The 16,574-nt window shown below is 35.5% G+C and overlaps 1 protein-coding gene across 4 annotated transcripts in view; it reads right to left on the bottom strand.

Annotated features, from left to right (window-relative positions):
- The window catches only part of KLHL5 (kelch like family member 5), a 57,042-nt gene that overhangs the window by 5,044 nt on the left and 35,424 nt on the right, over window positions 1-16,574 (bottom strand). For all 4 annotated transcript variants that reach the window (XM_040557037.1, XM_040557036.1, XM_040557038.1 and 1 more), the window contains 5 exons: window positions 9,965-10,177; window positions 6,064-6,250; window positions 4,876-5,100; window positions 4,434-4,596; window positions 954-1,166 (listed from right to left, as the gene is read on the bottom strand). In XM_040557037.1, the coding sequence (XP_040412971.1) occupies window positions 954-1,166; window positions 4,434-4,596; window positions 4,876-5,100; window positions 6,064-6,250; window positions 9,965-10,177 (1,001 nt within the window). The remainder of the gene's footprint in view (window positions 1-953; window positions 1,167-4,433; window positions 4,597-4,875; window positions 5,101-6,063; window positions 6,251-9,964; window positions 10,178-16,574) is intronic.

Raw genomic sequence — 16,574 nt, forward strand, 5'->3', positions numbered from 1 at the left:
GATTATTCGTAATTATTAAAGTAATATGTTATGTAACTGTTTCAGAGAATACTGATGCAGAAGAATAATGAACCTATTGCTTTTTCTTGGGCTAATTAATTATTTATACTTCTCTAAAAATTTGGTATTAGCTAAGAGGTAGCTTCCAATCTGTAAATCTTTCTGGGGCCTTTTTCAACAACTTTCACATTTTAAGTGGTATGGACCATATTATGTATTTTGGGGTCTATTAGAACACAAAGTTTGAAAACTACTGTATTTTTTTTTTCTCTAAGAGGGCAAATCAGATAAGGAAATCTAGTAAATGGAGATGAGTAACAAAGAATCACTTTTGTTAAGTGCTGGGAGATAACAAGGAAAAAGAAATAAAATTTGAGGAAAAAAGGAGAATTAAAGCATATTTCAGAAATACTTGAAATGACAGTGAAGACTTAATGCATTGCATTATGAAGAATTTACTGTCATTTTTACTTTTTTTTTTAATGGATCAGATGTGATTCTGCCATTTCTAATACAGCAATTCCACAATAACTTTACGTAAGGACATACCAACTTTGGAATAACTGAATTACAAGCGTTCCAGTGTCACCAGGGGGTACAAGAAAGAATATACTTAAGGGTCCACAAACTTGGACTAATTATTCATTTTCAAGTTATAATATGAAGTGGTACAGGTTTCTTTTGTGAAAGAGCAACTACTCCATGTTTAAACATTTTAGACTCCAAATTGTTCTCAATAATCAATCATCATGCATTTATTTTAAATAATCTGTCCTGGCAACGTTCTGAATCAGCTTACGACTACACAGTATGTTTTTATATATAGGTTTCCTCTGTTCACCTTAAAAATATGTCTATTTTATTGGGTTTCTACTTACAGCTCTTTCTCTAAATCACTCTATAGACTGGCATTTTAGGACTACTAGCAAGATACACCTTCATCAGGATATTACCTTTCTACGCAGTCTGACAGCCTGGATGTTAAGTTTGATGCTGGGGCATCATGACCGCCTATTGCATACAAGAACCCATTCCAAGTGGTTACACCTACACCACCTCTTCTTTTTGACATTTGAGCACAGAGAGTCCATTTGTTTGTATGAGGATCAAAACATTCTACCGACTTAAGACAAGAACTTCCATCTCGACCACCAACTGCATAAAGCCTGTAAAGTAAAAAGAAAAAAAAAAAGGTATTAATAAGTATTGTCTGAACAAGACACAAGTTACATAAGTTTCCAGTGATGTGTGAAGGCCTTCCAAGTTTATTAAAATGTTTAGGAGACTTTGAACTTTCATTAGAACGTTCTGTTTCTAACACTGAGATTGTACATTTTTGCTCCAATCTTTTTGTATTGTGATTAGTATACAATAACGATCATTTACAGAAAATGGATTATATCTATAACACAGCATTTGTTTTCCAACCTGTGCCCATAGCTAAGATTTTCAAAATGTGTGACTTGACAAAGTTGCATTTCTAGCAGGGTCATAGTGAAAATCCAGTAATAGATGTGTGCATGTAAGAACTGCCTCTTGAAGTATTTTTCTCGATCTGAACTTTAGTTTATGAATGGCAGCGCTTTGTTAAGTCCCTCACACCCACTAGGTGGCCTATTTTGCTCAGTTCTTACATAAGGATTTCTAGCATTTGATATAAAACAAAGGATTATTTTCTTTTTGAAAATAAGGATGGAAGGAAAAGATGGGTTTTAGGAGCAATGCATCACTAATGAATCTTTAAAACTAATCAAATGCATTTAAAGAGTTTATGCAACATTTATGAGCAACATAGGCTTAAAAGCAGAAATGCCAAGCAATGTTATTTTGAAAGGTAAGAATGCAGAAAGCATTCTAAAAAGGAAGCAACACATCAGAAGTGAATTCTGGTTTGAGAGATCAGCTGAAGCATCATTAATGAAATCCCTTCATGGTCTAAGGCAGATTAGTACAGTTCAATAATCATATAAACATTAAGTACTGTGTTTAGTGGCGGACTTGGTGGTGTTAGGTGACGGCTGGGCTTGATGATCATAAAGGTCTTTTCCAACCTAAACGATTCTATGGCTTCACATGATGATAGTGTGAACACTTCACAACAGTTACTATAAAGCACTACTTAAGATGTCCTCAGTTTGGGAAACACTTTGTGTTTGTTTGTTTGTTTTGAGTAGATTGACCAACAAACTTAAATATAAACCTCTTGTAAATACGGTTGACCTAGTAGTTCTCCATAAAAATTTTAATACTCTTTAAATAATGCATTTCCATGGGAGTGCTCATGTTTAATAACACAAATTGTTTAACATAAGGAACGTACTGAAGTATATTTAAAAAATCATATTGCAGTTCCAAAAAACTTGTGACTAAAAATCAATCCGCTATGCAACACAGCATTTAAATGAAGCCCCCTGCTCTCTCTCCCCCAAAAACATGTCAGAATTTTGATCACTTCTGCAGTGATTTCACATGCAGAATATGGAGAATAAATTAATTTCTCTTCATGAAGGTTTTGAGCAAGTCATCTGAAATATATCAAGTTACAGACACATATTACTAGAACGTGCAGAAGTTACTCCTCCCTCAGCTCAAAGGCAATAAATTTGCATGTGCTTTCAAGCCTTTTAGCTATAGGCATCTAGTGTTGCTGCCTATTGTAAGAGTCTAGGCTATGTTCTAAAATAATAGAGAAATGTGAGACTCTAATTCTGGTGTTTTTTTACCACACCTGGGACTCTCTGCTGAATATATAGGAAGCTTCAGACCTAACTTAGGCATCTGAGACTGCAGTTCCAAGGCAGCCCAAGGCACTCTGCTTGCTGGTTGTTCAAGTTCTTCCCTCCTTCCTGCACCCAGGTGAGCATTTCCACTCATTCCTGGACTTGTTCCAGATCTCACAGGACCCTTTGCAGGTGCATTTCAGCTGTACTAATTTAGCAGGTGACTAACCTTCCAAAAAAAAAAAAAAGAAGAAATTGTGAAAAGCTTTTTGCTAGCTCACAATACTCAAACAGCTCAAGGGAGACGTGTCAGATAGGATATAAGCAGGAAGTTAAAATTTCTTGTCAAGAGTGTAAATATTCTGATATAATCACAGTAAGTAAGTTAGGTTGACTTGGTATTCTGTAGCCACACTGGCAGATACATGATTTAGATAAACTGCCTAAAAGGCTGGTGGAAAATTGGATGGACTGCTCAGCACAAGGGACTGTGATCAGCAGCATGAAGTAACCAGCTGGCAGCTGGTTACCAGTATTGTTCCTCCCAGGCTGATATTGTGGCTTGATACTGCTTAATGTCTTCATTAATTATCTGTAAGATGTAACGGAAATCAGTCTTGGGAGGTTTGCTGATAGTATCAAATTAAGGGGAGTAGCTGATACGCTGGAGGGCCTGGCTATTATTCAGAGAGACTTATACAGGCTTGAAAAGTGGGCTGACTGAATTTGCCTTTGTTGAACTTTGTAAGAGTGCAAAGTCCTGTATCTGGAATGGCCTATTTCCATGCAATAGTATGGGCTGGGAGCTGACTGGAGAGAAACCAACTTAGCAAAAATAGACTTGGAGGTCTTGGCAGACAACAAATTGAACTGAAATCAACGGTATGCCCTTGAAGTAATTACAATTGATCTCCCTTACTCAGTACATATAAGACTGCTCCTGGATACTGTGTCCATCTTTGGGCTCCTGGTAAGAGAAAGATCTTGCCATACTGGAGCAAGTCCAGCTGATGGTCACTAAGATGATAAGGGAGCTGGAACACATGATATACGAGAACTGTGCAGTCTTAAAAAGAGACAGCTAAGGAAGCGTCTTCAAACACCTAATGGGAGGTTATATAGAAAACAGTTATCAGAGATACGCAGTGAAAGAAGAGAAAAGTTGAAACACAGGAAATTCCAATTATATCATAGAAGAAAGATGTTCAGTACAACGGTGGTCAAGTATTGGAACAGGCTGCCCAGAGGGTGCATTAAATCTCCATCCTTAGGAGACATTTAAAATTCAATTAGATATGACCTGAGCTACCTCAGTTAACTCTGAAACTAGGTCCAAGGACTTTAAGGGTGGTTCTGCTTTGAAATGGTGTTAGATCAGATGACTCCGGAGGGTCTCTTCCTTTGTTTAAGGAACTAAGCATATTTTCACTGAAAAAACAGCTGTAGAAATTTCAGGTACCACTCCAGATCAGATTTCATTCTGACAGAGTTTTGTTCGCACTGAGTTAATGTAATATAACACAAGTACTCCCCACCTTTACAATAATTTTGGAAGTTGATTGTTTAAGCTATCACGGTAAGAGGAAATCACTGGTGTCTCACTGGTTCTTAGTGCTACTGACATGTATCTATCAAGAGAAGTTATAGTCATTTAGGATGTCCTATAATTACATTAAAATAATGAGATAGAAATTGGAAGTTGCCTTCACGTACTTTCCATTTAATATTGCTACACCAACAGTGCTCCTTGGAGTTGACATACTAGCTACAAAGTTCCACTGACGAGCCTGTGGATCCCATCTTTCTACCGTGTTCAGGTAGCTCCAGCCATCATGTCCTCCTACAGCGTACATGGGACCTTCCAATACGGCTACTCCTAAAAACACAAATATGAAAAGCTGGAGAAAAAAAGATCTAATTTTCCTAGCGACAATCCAGCATGCACCAAAAAATATTTTAAAACAAAAAACAAATTTCCTTTTGGCAGCCAATGCTGGATATAATCTGAAGGAGAAAAGAAGTTCAATAACAAGTTGACATGAAACAGACACCTCTCCCCCCTCCAACTTTAATTTCTGAATAATTTTCAACCAATCCTAAAGAAACAGATAACCTTTTTAAAAAAAGCATTCAGTCTTCACAGAAAGCTACATACCAAGACCATGACGATGTGTGGACATCGGTGGCATTACACTCCAAGTTTTCGTTCTAGGGTTGTAGCACTCCACAGTATTCAATGTTTTCAGTCCGTCTCTGCCACCAACAACATACAATTTATCATCTAAGACTGCAACTCCAAACTGTAGTCTTCGTCCATTCATGTTTGCAACGGGAGTCCACATGTTGGTACGAAGTTCATACTTTTCAATGCTTGTAGCTCCTAAGTGACAACATCCACAAGTTATGAAAAAGTTTAATCTGAATTAAGGTAGCTTTTATTCCAGCTGATCCTACAAGACAGCAAGAAATCCTACTGCATGCTTTTAATCCTATGTATATGAATAGTCTTTTTTGACTTCCTCAAGAATCAACTGCACCATTATAAATAAGGATTTTTCAGTGCTTTTCAAGACAAAAAGCAGAATTTCTAACGTCTTTTCTAACATACAGAATGAGTCCTTTAGAAAAATGCATGTTAGGAATACAAAACAACATTATGAAATGCAACCGTATATTGAAATCAGCTTTTTCATAATACTCAAAAATACTAGAATACTAGAAAAAATCCGGTGTTATATGACATGAAGCTTTCAAGCACAACACCAAGACTATGAAACAACAAACAACTACCAATATCCATGTAATCTGTACTAGAAATATTAACTTTAAAACAAAGACTGAACCTTCTGTACCATAAATTTTCTAACTTGCCAGATTCCTTCTAACTACAATTAGACAGTACTGGAGGTTATATAAAATTAAAAAATCAAGTAGCTTTGGCGGAGCTATCTAACAATTAGTCAAAAAACCATATTTTTGGTTTTATACAAGTGCACGTCATCTTTGTGCATTTTCTGTCATTTTCTCCCTTTTCCAAACTACTTCCCACACAAGTAAATAAGGATATAATTTATACTCAATTCAACATTTAACTACTCAGAAATCCAATATTCCCCTGACAATTTCAAATCAATCATAACTCTAGCTTCCAGAATGTTTACAGTATCTTCAATGCTACCTATTTTTTTTAAACCAATAGTGGTTTTTATGATGTTTATGTTCTATATTGCGAAATCTTTGAATTTTAGAATTAACACGTTATAAAAACATCTATCAAACATTTCTTAAAAACAAAACAAACAAAACCCCCAGCTCATCAACTACTCATTATATAAGCCAACACCTTTTGTTGCATCCATTCCTCCAACTGCAAACAACACTCCCACTGTAGATTTTCTAGGTTTGGTGCGAGGACTTTGCAACATAGGTCGTCTCTCTGGCAACAGATGGTACTTCATTGCTTCCATAATGAGTTTTTGACACTCAATGTCATCCCTAAAGAGTGCATTATTTTCCATATCTGCCAGAAACTGCAAACATGAAAGAAAATTAAACAAGCTGAATTGTTATAAACTACATGGAGAATAAAAACAAGATTAGAAGAAAACATTTTATCCAAAAATTTCCATTGCTGGATTTAGAATAAATGTATATTTAAAAAGGTCATATAAATAAGACTAGGGTAAAGATAAACAAAACTTTCACATTGATGCTAAATCACTGAGTATAAAAAACAGGAAGACCATCTGATCTTAATGGATGACTTAAGCTTAATGGTCCAAAGAAGAAAACAAAATCTCCTCATGTTTCAGTGCTGCTGAAAGTGTGTTCAAAGAAATAGATCAGACTCCAAGTATGTGTGTCAGTTTAACCTCACTCTCTGATTCCCAGACCCACCCACTCGAGATGCCGATAAAAGCTGTTTCAGGAGCAGGCTGAATATTTTAATATACATTCTATTCGTAGCTTTGTAAGTGACCTACGGTATGATATCAATTATTACAAAGCTTTGTTAAATATTTTCAAATCAAGGATGCTAGCAAATTTGAGAAGTGTTACATTTTATCTCTAACCTAAATAAAAACTAATAGAAGTTCTGAACTTTGAAGATTCTGGAGCCTTCGGTATTCCACATTTGTCAGACTTCAGGAAAAATGTATTAGTAGGTTATAAGTCCCAGCTGTAATTACTAGAAGTCTAGACAACTGGTGTTCTTCTGAGCTGCAAGACATGACCTGAGTAACAGAAGAAAAAAAACAAGGGAAGCACCCCACTGGGACTCTGGCAGTTGTCGGAACAGCAAGACAAATCCCTCTCACTCCCCATCACAAAATCCAAACGCTGTAAATATGAGAAATACAAAGTCCACAAACCACGATGAGATGTTGTTGTTGAGCTGTTGACAGCCAGCTGATGACAGGTATAAAAATGCTGTGAAAGCAGGAATCATGAGCACTAAAGGAACTCATGATGAAATAGTTGTGCATACAATGGTGTGCATATCCCTGGCTTAAAACTGCCTTAGGACTGTCAGGTAGCAAATGACATCCATGGCTCCAGAAGAGATACAGATAGTTACAGGCTGCTAAACTTGACATTTCTCTATCAAGGCAAATCAACAGAAACTATGACAGAAAGCAGAATTAACATACACAGAATAAAAAACTAAACTAAACTAAACTTTTAAAGTCACTAGAGACTTTTAAGGAAACTAAGCCCAACTTTTTCATTATTTCTGTAATTGGCTAATGCTCTATTTGTAATAGCAAATTAAAATGTTCTCATGTAAATTATCTAAAGGAACTTAATTTTCATTCCTTAATTTCAGTCCTTCCCTCCCTTGGTTCTTCTCTTGACACAAAGCACTGCTTACCTCTTTTATCACTTCATAGAGCCACTTCGTGATTATAAAATAATACACTAAAATCCATTTTTACCTGTCAGTCTGTAATGCCATGTTATTTTATGTAGTTAAAAAAATAATAACAGTGAATTAATACTATCCTAAATTGAACACTGTCATAGCTGCATGCACTGAAAACTGCAGCTTGTACTCAACATTGCCAATTCAGATCCCCGATACATGTCTGACAGACAACCAGCATTTAATATTTAAAGCAACACTATGTCTGTATGCATGAGTTTTATGTACAACCCACCTTTCCCCCAGTTTTCTCACCTCCTCCTACCTACAGACAAGTTTTCTCATAGCACAAAGTCTCGCTCTCTGAAAGCTGCTTCATCTCAGTTAAAAAAAAAAAAGCCATCTAAGATTGTTTTGGTACCCTAAAAATCTGCACGCTCTTTAGACCGAACTTATTGTACTAGAATTTTCTCTTACTTAAGAGAAATCTTCCTATTATTTTCAAGTTTTATTATTTATGTAGCTCCTTGTACTAAAAGCATTTATAACTGAGCACATGTTAGCATGAAACTCTAGTAACTGGAAACCTGATGACGAGAAGTGTAGTGCAGCTACTTGAGTACTACAAGTTCCTGAATGAAAGGAAGCTGAACTCATCTTGTAGCTCAGGAATTGGTAAATCACTTTTTTCACGTATTTATCAGCGATGAAACACTTGCTACCTTACAACTTACGAAAATGACACATATTCATCTTTAGCCTCTTACAAGTATTTAGGACACTGCATTAACCAAAGAGATAACACTGTTATATACAAAGAGATGCATAAAAAGATGAATGAAAAAAGAATTTTTTTTTTTTGGCTTACATTGCTGCAGTTTCAAAATATTTCCTGAAGCTTTTTTTTTTTCCTTAAGTATACGAATCTAGTATTCTTCACATCTCTCCTTGCAACATTATTGATTTCAGCAAGTTGTTCAATTTTCTAATTTAATTTCTTTCAAACAGCTTTAACTCTTCAACCGTAACACTGGAAACCTTTTCATTATGTTAGGTTTGCTGTCAGATTGCCTAACATCATGGGATCATGAAGCAAAACATGCTCCTGAAAACTCATTAAGACTCTTTTGTGCACTTCAACCCAATTTATTCAATGCACTAATTGTTGCCTTATTAAAATCACAGCCGTAGCACTTTACCTTGTTAAAGTAATAAATAAAAACGCAACAGTGAAATATGATATTAAAAATATAAGTATGTATTTGGAGAACACATGAAAAATAAGGATAAAATAATGAAATATGATACTGGCATTTGTGTTTCATTCTGCTGTTTTTCTAATCAGTTATTGACTGGACATAATTTGATTTCAGTATATACTTCTGGGTAAATTCTTTACTTTCAATTTATAAAGATGTTTCAATTAAATAAAGTTAAATTTAATTAAATAAAAGGAACACAGAAGTGGTTACAGACTTTATACATGATCATCAATTAATTAAATGTTCAAAAATAGAATGATTTCCTCCAGGTCAACTGGCTTGCACTGTATTATGTTTCTAGAAGTGAATTGCAAGGTCAAGGCTGCACTTGAGAAAATCCTGCCAATGCGTATGTAATCATCAGTACGGAAACACTAATACTAAAATGCTTCCTTGTGAATCTTACCAGCCAGCAAGATACTGAATGAGAGACAACACACGGAATGTTTTGTACGTATCACTGCGAATCAAGTAATCTCACTTTTTGTTGTATTAATGACTTCTACTTATTATACATATTTCATAAAAAAATCTCTTCTTATTTAAGAGATAATTCCCAGGAAAAATGCATGGCAAAGTCCTTTGACTTTATAATAAGCGTTAAATATTACTAAAGAAAGGACAGCAAGGAGGGATAACAAAAGGGAAAAAAGACAGTTTATATGCCTGCTAACAGATAACAACTACAGTCCTACACGTGACACTAACAAGAGGAGTCATTCCCACAAGACTGGGAAAACTGTCATTCACAACTGTTCAAACAAACCAAACTCAAGACTTCCTCAACAATGCGTGTAAATGTTCAAGAAAAATAAAAAGTACCGTCTGGGAAAAAAAAAAACATACCCAAAGATGTATTACCAAGAGTAAATGGAAGAAAAAAATAACTCCAAATGATTTATTCAAATTGTATCTCCTATATCTCACGGACAATTATAACTATCATGCCTATACAACATGTTAAGTCCTTATATGCAGCTCTAAGAAACCAAATCACTAACGAATTTATAAGTTTTTGTGTGTTGTCACTATCACTATACAGATGCTGTAGGCATGCCCACTATAACCACGGTATACGCTAGGAAGGAGAGAGACTAGGCAGAAATTGAGCAATTTACTTGTGGAGCAAGCAGAGGCAGTCTAATGTAAGCCAGGAGTTTACTGAGATCCTTCCTTCTCTGTTCCAAATCATGTCGAACCCATGTAAGTAGTGCATTCAATATAGTTTCTTCATTAGGAATATTCATGTCATCACTTGCTAAAAGCTTTGCAATTTCAGTGGCTGGCAATAGCAGAAATTCCTGGTTTCTAATTACTTCCATGAAATTTTCCTGAAAAAGAAAAAGAAAAGTATTTTGAATACAGCTGACAGCTTCCTTTGAGGACAGTGTGTTTTTTTTTTTGGTGTTTTTATTATTTATTAAGGAGTTTATTTAACTCCTACTACATCTTCCCCACTTGTCCGTCTTTCATGCTACCTCTCAGTTGTGCCAGGAAATACCACTGGAGGAATGACCAGGGAGAAAAAAATATGAGTTATTTTGACTAATTATCATTTCCCAGACTCTACCACCTGGTTCCACAAACAAATGTGCTGAAACAACCGACAGCGAAGTGCACGGACAGAAATGAGCACTGGGTTGTGGGGGTAATCATCATGACGCTGCAAATTAAAGAAATACTTTCTGAAGTATACGTTAAAAAAAAATAAAAGGTGTAGTTTGTTTCTGTTGTCTATGTAGAACGCAATGTGAGATGCTCTGTGAAGCAAAGAGCATAACATGCTGCAACACCTACTGGGTATACTTTTAACTGTTTTCATTACTGCTACATTAAGCTATGGTGATTCAAGTTTTCAGAGGAAATAAACAACACTGACCATTTCATTGTTCATTTTCAATTGGACATTTGAAGTTTATTTTACTCTTTTTCAGGTTTTATAAAGCTGATCTGATAGACTGAGGGGGAGAAAAACATACAAAGAATCCACAATATTGTACACTCTGATTTATTAACAATGTTTACTTCAATAGGAGCATTCAATTTTCTAACTTGTTCTGTCATTTCCAGCAACAGATTCTTACTTCAAAGGAATAAAATTCGCAATATATAGCACTTCTCACACTGATATCCCATTACCTCAGAACAATAGGACTTGCAGAATATTCTATATGGATTCTCACGGGCTCAGACAGAAAAAGCAGAAAAACATATAGAAATACAATCAACATTATGAGCTTACAGTGAGAAACCTGAATTTTTTTTGGAATGCAAGAGAAAAGGGTGAGATGATATATATTCCTTTCCCATATACCTTTAGGCAGAACAGGAAAGAAAAGTAGAAGCAGTCTATAAAACACAACATGTTCTTATACTCTGATAGCTCAAAAACCAATTAACTCATACTCCAAATTCAGACTCCAGATTCATGACAGTAAAATAGTATTACAATCAATTTAGTAAACGTACTGTTAATTGCTAGATAGCTAAACAACTGCATTCTGGTTTTGCTACCTATGCTTATAAAATACATGGAGGATAAAATGTATTAGGATCCACACATGGGGAAGTCTAACTGGACCAAATAACAAAATCACTCTTCTTTAGTATCTTGTTTATTGACTTAGAAAGAAATGCACACTAATGAAAAACCTCTGCATTAGAAGCATCTACACACTGGGAAAAAAAATAATAGCATTTTAAGCGTGAAAAATAGGGATCAAGTTGTGAACAGAAGCAGGACCGGCACTGCAAAACAGGTATAAATTTAGCAACAAAATGGCAAACAAAACATACAGCACAGTTTGGCACTGCATATGCCAAAAGACACCATGACAACAAAGTCATTAAATTCAAAGTGGAGTACCTCAGTACTCCAAAAACACTAATGAACTGAACAATATTGAGCAAAGAGAAAAAGAATAGTAAGGATTAAAACAATCCATCTTATCTGAAAGCTACGCACACATAATTATGCTACAAGATGTCTAAGAGGAAAGATCAAAGTGACTCCACTACACGGGTAACTCTGGAGTTGATTTAAGAATAGGAAACATTAGGAAAATAACTGGAAGTGTTAATCTGTGCACATATGAACTGTGTATTCCTGGACAGAATTTGGAAAGGAAATTTTGAGATTTAGTATCTGAAAAGCTTTCCTAGTAGAGAGAACCAACTGGCTACGCAAACATAGCACTTCTGCATGAAAATTGTAATAGGTTACAAGGGGGACAGAACTCTCTTTTCCTCTTTAATTAATTCCGTGTATTACAAAATTAAAGTTAAGAAAATGAGCAAATACAGATAATAAAAATGGTGAAAGGACCATATAAATATTCTGCAGCATTACCCACACCCACTTTTATTTATTTTACTCTGGGAGTAAATTGAAGCTGAAAAACCATCAAAATTATTTCCAGGTTTAAACACGCCATTCACAGAAATTCAGATTCCACTGAAGTCATTTCTTTCATGGCTGCTTTTTGGTTGATTCTGTACTAGAGCATATGCAAGCTGGAGCTGTCCTTTTAGTTTTGCTGAATATACAGGAAAATCTACAGCAGTATACATGCTGAATATACAGCTGTGACAAAGAGAAAAGCCAACACTTACTACCTTAAACTTCCCATATTGTCTATCCGGGTCACAGGAAGAGGAAGGGGAAAGCACCTGCAGGGAAACTTTCCTTTGTCTCTGAAGGCAGTGACAAGCTGATAAGACAGTTAGCAATCTTCTTTAGAAAGCTTTTTTTCCAACTGGATTTAATCACTTCAACAGCTGTTGCGTGTAAAAAGCCTGATTTTCCTTCTTGTTGCTTGTAGACAATTGCTTTCTGATGGGAACAAATTCAACTTCCTCTTGCTCCCATTCTATTTTTAAAGTAGACTCCTTGTGAGCACAGTATCAAAGCATTCCACTGGGAATACAGCCACAATCTTTGGCCTATGTCTGTTTTATTTTTCCTTTTTTTTTTTTTTTTTTTTAATGATCAAAATCTGACAGTTCCTCTTCCTCTACAGACAGAGATTCTGAAGACAAAAAGGAGGAGCCAGTGTGTCATCTCCTAGCATTCTTAACCTCCTCATTAGCCTTTGCTTTCCTTCTTCTTATGGGAACTCTGTGGAAGAACAGGATATTTCAGAGAACAAATGGTCTGCAGTTTCGGTTGGAAACTTTATCAAATGAGTAGCCTGAGTTTTATGTACTGGCTAAAACAGGGACACAGTGGCATTGTTCATCCAGATCATAGCCTTAAATTCACCCTTCGGCAGCTGCAGAATGAATAATACTGATATTCTTAACCAGAGGTCTGTCTTGGTACAGAGCAAAAAATATTAGGAGCACATGAAGGAGGTCATGATATTTATTTTTAAGTGATACTTCATCCCCACAGTTGAATCCAGTTAGATAGTTAGGCTCCCTCTGTACTATGTCAGAAGGATTAAAATCTCAGAGTGCATCAAAATACCCACAGGCTGAGAAGAACTGTACACAGGAGTCCCACAGGATGCTCTAACCACAGGGATCTGTTTGAACTCCAAACTTGGGCAAAACTGAAAAGCAAGAGGTGTTTGACTCATAGGATCTGAAGGGGAATGTAATTTTGTCATCTAATGGCTGCTTTGGTCAGCTGGTCAACTGAGGTATGCATTAACCAAGAAGAACTGAGCTATCTGACCTCCTGGTAAACTGTTATAGGCAGATATATATAGGATGGCAGCTACTTTCCTTTTAGACAGCTTTCACTGCTGTGTTTAGCAATAAACCAACCTAAGTGTTCTTCGCATGCCCTGGGTTTGTTTAGAGTACAACTACTGCAGCTTTGCACCTCCCTACGTAGTTTTGGGATTCTGAGACAGGCTGGGCAGCATGCAGAAAACTATCTAGTCTCACCAAGACAATACTGATCTTTTGTGCTAGTCAGAACTGTACTCAGGGAACTTAAAAGACAGAAATATCCTGAGTTTTCACAGCTGAAAACAAGTGTACAACTATTTTCAAAATCACTGAACAGGGTACTGCAATTTCAGGTGCAAGAATATAAAATCATTGTTTTAGGCATTGACACAAATTTTGGGTCTGGCCTTCCATAGACAAAAAAGTGTTGAAATTTCTCCCCTTTTCATGTCCGGAAGACTTCTGATGAAACGTAACATGACTTTTCACTATACTTTAATGTGTGGAGAGGTGAAGAACAAACATTACAAAACTATCTACACATGGATTGTCTTAAGCACTATCACATTTAATGTTTAAAGTATCTTTTCTTTTTTTTAAAATTGTAATTAAGAAAGTATAAATTTGGCTACTGATGAAGCTACTGACACTTACCTAAGAACAGCTCCCTCTCTACTCACCACAGATATTTCATGTTCTGAAAATAACATTGGCTACCTTTTTCTCATCTGAAAATATTAACTTCCCTTTCGTGTGAAAGAGGAGTGAATGGTTTTCATTCAAGGTACACTATCAACTATTTCAAACAAGCAAGAAGACAAAACAGCTGTTTCTCTGACCTGAAGACAGCTAAATTCATCAGCAGGCATTATGCTAGAGGGCATGAAAAATGCACAGAAGGCACTCTGTTTGAAAAGGCATTATGAATTAATGTGAACAGATATACTACTGTCTAGCCTAATAAAATTTCTAGATTTATAATTGTATGACCCCAATACTACGTAAAAACTACAACAAAACAGGATAATCTCTGTAAAAATGATACCTTGATCTAAACACATCTGATGATCCTGGCAATTGTATTATAAACCCCTGATGCATAAAAATCAAATACAGAGTTGCTCTTTAAAGTGCATTACACCCACAACTGATCACTTCAGTTTATTTCATATTTCACTTAATGCACCCTGAGGATTTTTCAAGCTTCGCTTAGCTTGCAGTGTCAAAAAATTGACCTGTTTTGGTGATAACTTCGAAAATTTCTCTCTTCTGAATAAACAGCTTAACTGTCTACAGAGTAACCAATAAAATAATGCAACACTGAAGCCCTTTTAGCGTAACATACATCTATAACCTCTGATATGAAGAGATGCAGCATTCAAATCCATCTAACTCATTTATATTTTTAATCACATTGTATGGTGCAATTAAAACCATGCCACAAAATCATGCTAATGTTTTCCAGTGACACTAATGAATATTATTTAGACAGAGCAGGTCTATTAACAGAGGTAAGCCTACTGGGATAACTCACTGATTGGTCCTTCAGTTTAACCAAATGCTCATCTCATCTGAATATCTGGTCTTCATGTAAAGAAATATTTTAATTAAGCTGGTGAGACGCTAATCAAAATAATGCATGTGTCATAAAAACTGTTAAAACAGAGAAGTTGCTTTAATTGAAGAAAAACAGGTATATGACAATTTCATTTTATGAAAGGAAAAGAAAATCTCACAGAATGTAACATATATAAATTAAAATACAACCATTTTGTATTATTCATTACCTCCTACTTCAAAAAGAAGCACAATTACATGGAAAAGCCAGAAGTATATAACTACTCAGTATAATCCCTCATTATTGCAGCATATAATTAGTTCACTGTTTTAACAAGCAGAATTTACAGGTACTACCAGTGTGCTTAACCCTCATGCTCTAACACTTCTTAATGGAAAGAGCACCGAGTGGCCAGCACTTAGTACTGCTGAACATTTTCTTCTTTCAAACAGCTTTTAAACAAATGAAATTACTTGGGAATTTATTTTAATTGACAATTCAATTGGACTATATATTTCTATGCAGTTTCCATAGCAACATTCATTTCAAGCTAAAGAAGCTGCTTCTCTATTACTCATTATTACAAAAATTCAATTTCATGTCTCCATTGGAACTAAACAACATTAAAAGAGGCCTCGGGAAGAATCCATCTAGCACAACTAATTAGTTTTGAAAATGGCTTTTAAAAATCCACCTAATTTAAATTTCATCCACATCAAAGCCTTAAAAGCAACAATTTCGCCACTGAAGTAAACAATGGCCAAAAGGCATAGAACTATTTTCCTGGGGTCTGAGCAAAAGAAAGATGCTGTAAGAGAGAAGTTCGTAGCCTCTTTCCCCCATAAAAAGCCATGAATTGCCAATCAAAATAGTATGACTACAATCCCTAATAGTGATCTTAAGGATATATGAGTCTAACATTTATTAACTTTCTGATCTTGGCAGTTGACTGATAAAGGTTGTGAGGGACATGGAAATAACACACAGGCTTATTCTGAAAAAGAACAAACAGGTCAAAGGAGGAAGGCTCTCTGTGCTTTTCGTATCACTGTTTCTCTCTACGTTAATTCTAATAGTCCTCAAAGGCATAAACCACCTTTATCTTTCATCTATGTAATTGAAGTCTTCTTGTTTTCATTTGAGCAATAATGAAGGTCAAGAATGGAACCATGTAAGTTACAATCTACACACTATTTATTGACCTCTTTTGGTAAATTTCTACGTGTACGTAATTTTAAAAGATTAGAGATCCACTCACTGAGGAAGAACAATGATATCATTGGAAAAGAGATGGCTACTTTAAACTGTAATAAATACTAAACTAAATTTACTTTAAGCCAAGAAGAAACAAAAAAGACAACAGCACTTTCTAAAACTGCACAAATTCAGAAAGCAGAAGGAAAGCCATGGGCTTCTAATAGCAATTGCACAACAAAAAATTAAACCTCTTGGATCCATCTAAACATAGTGACAATGCAACACCAAACTATACA

Source organism: Cygnus olor, chromosome 4 (assembly GCF_009769625.2).
Source record: "Cygnus olor isolate bCygOlo1 chromosome 4, bCygOlo1.pri.v2, whole genome shotgun sequence".
In the NCBI taxonomy this organism is placed as follows: Eukaryota; Metazoa; Chordata; class Aves; order Anseriformes; family Anatidae; genus Cygnus; species Cygnus olor.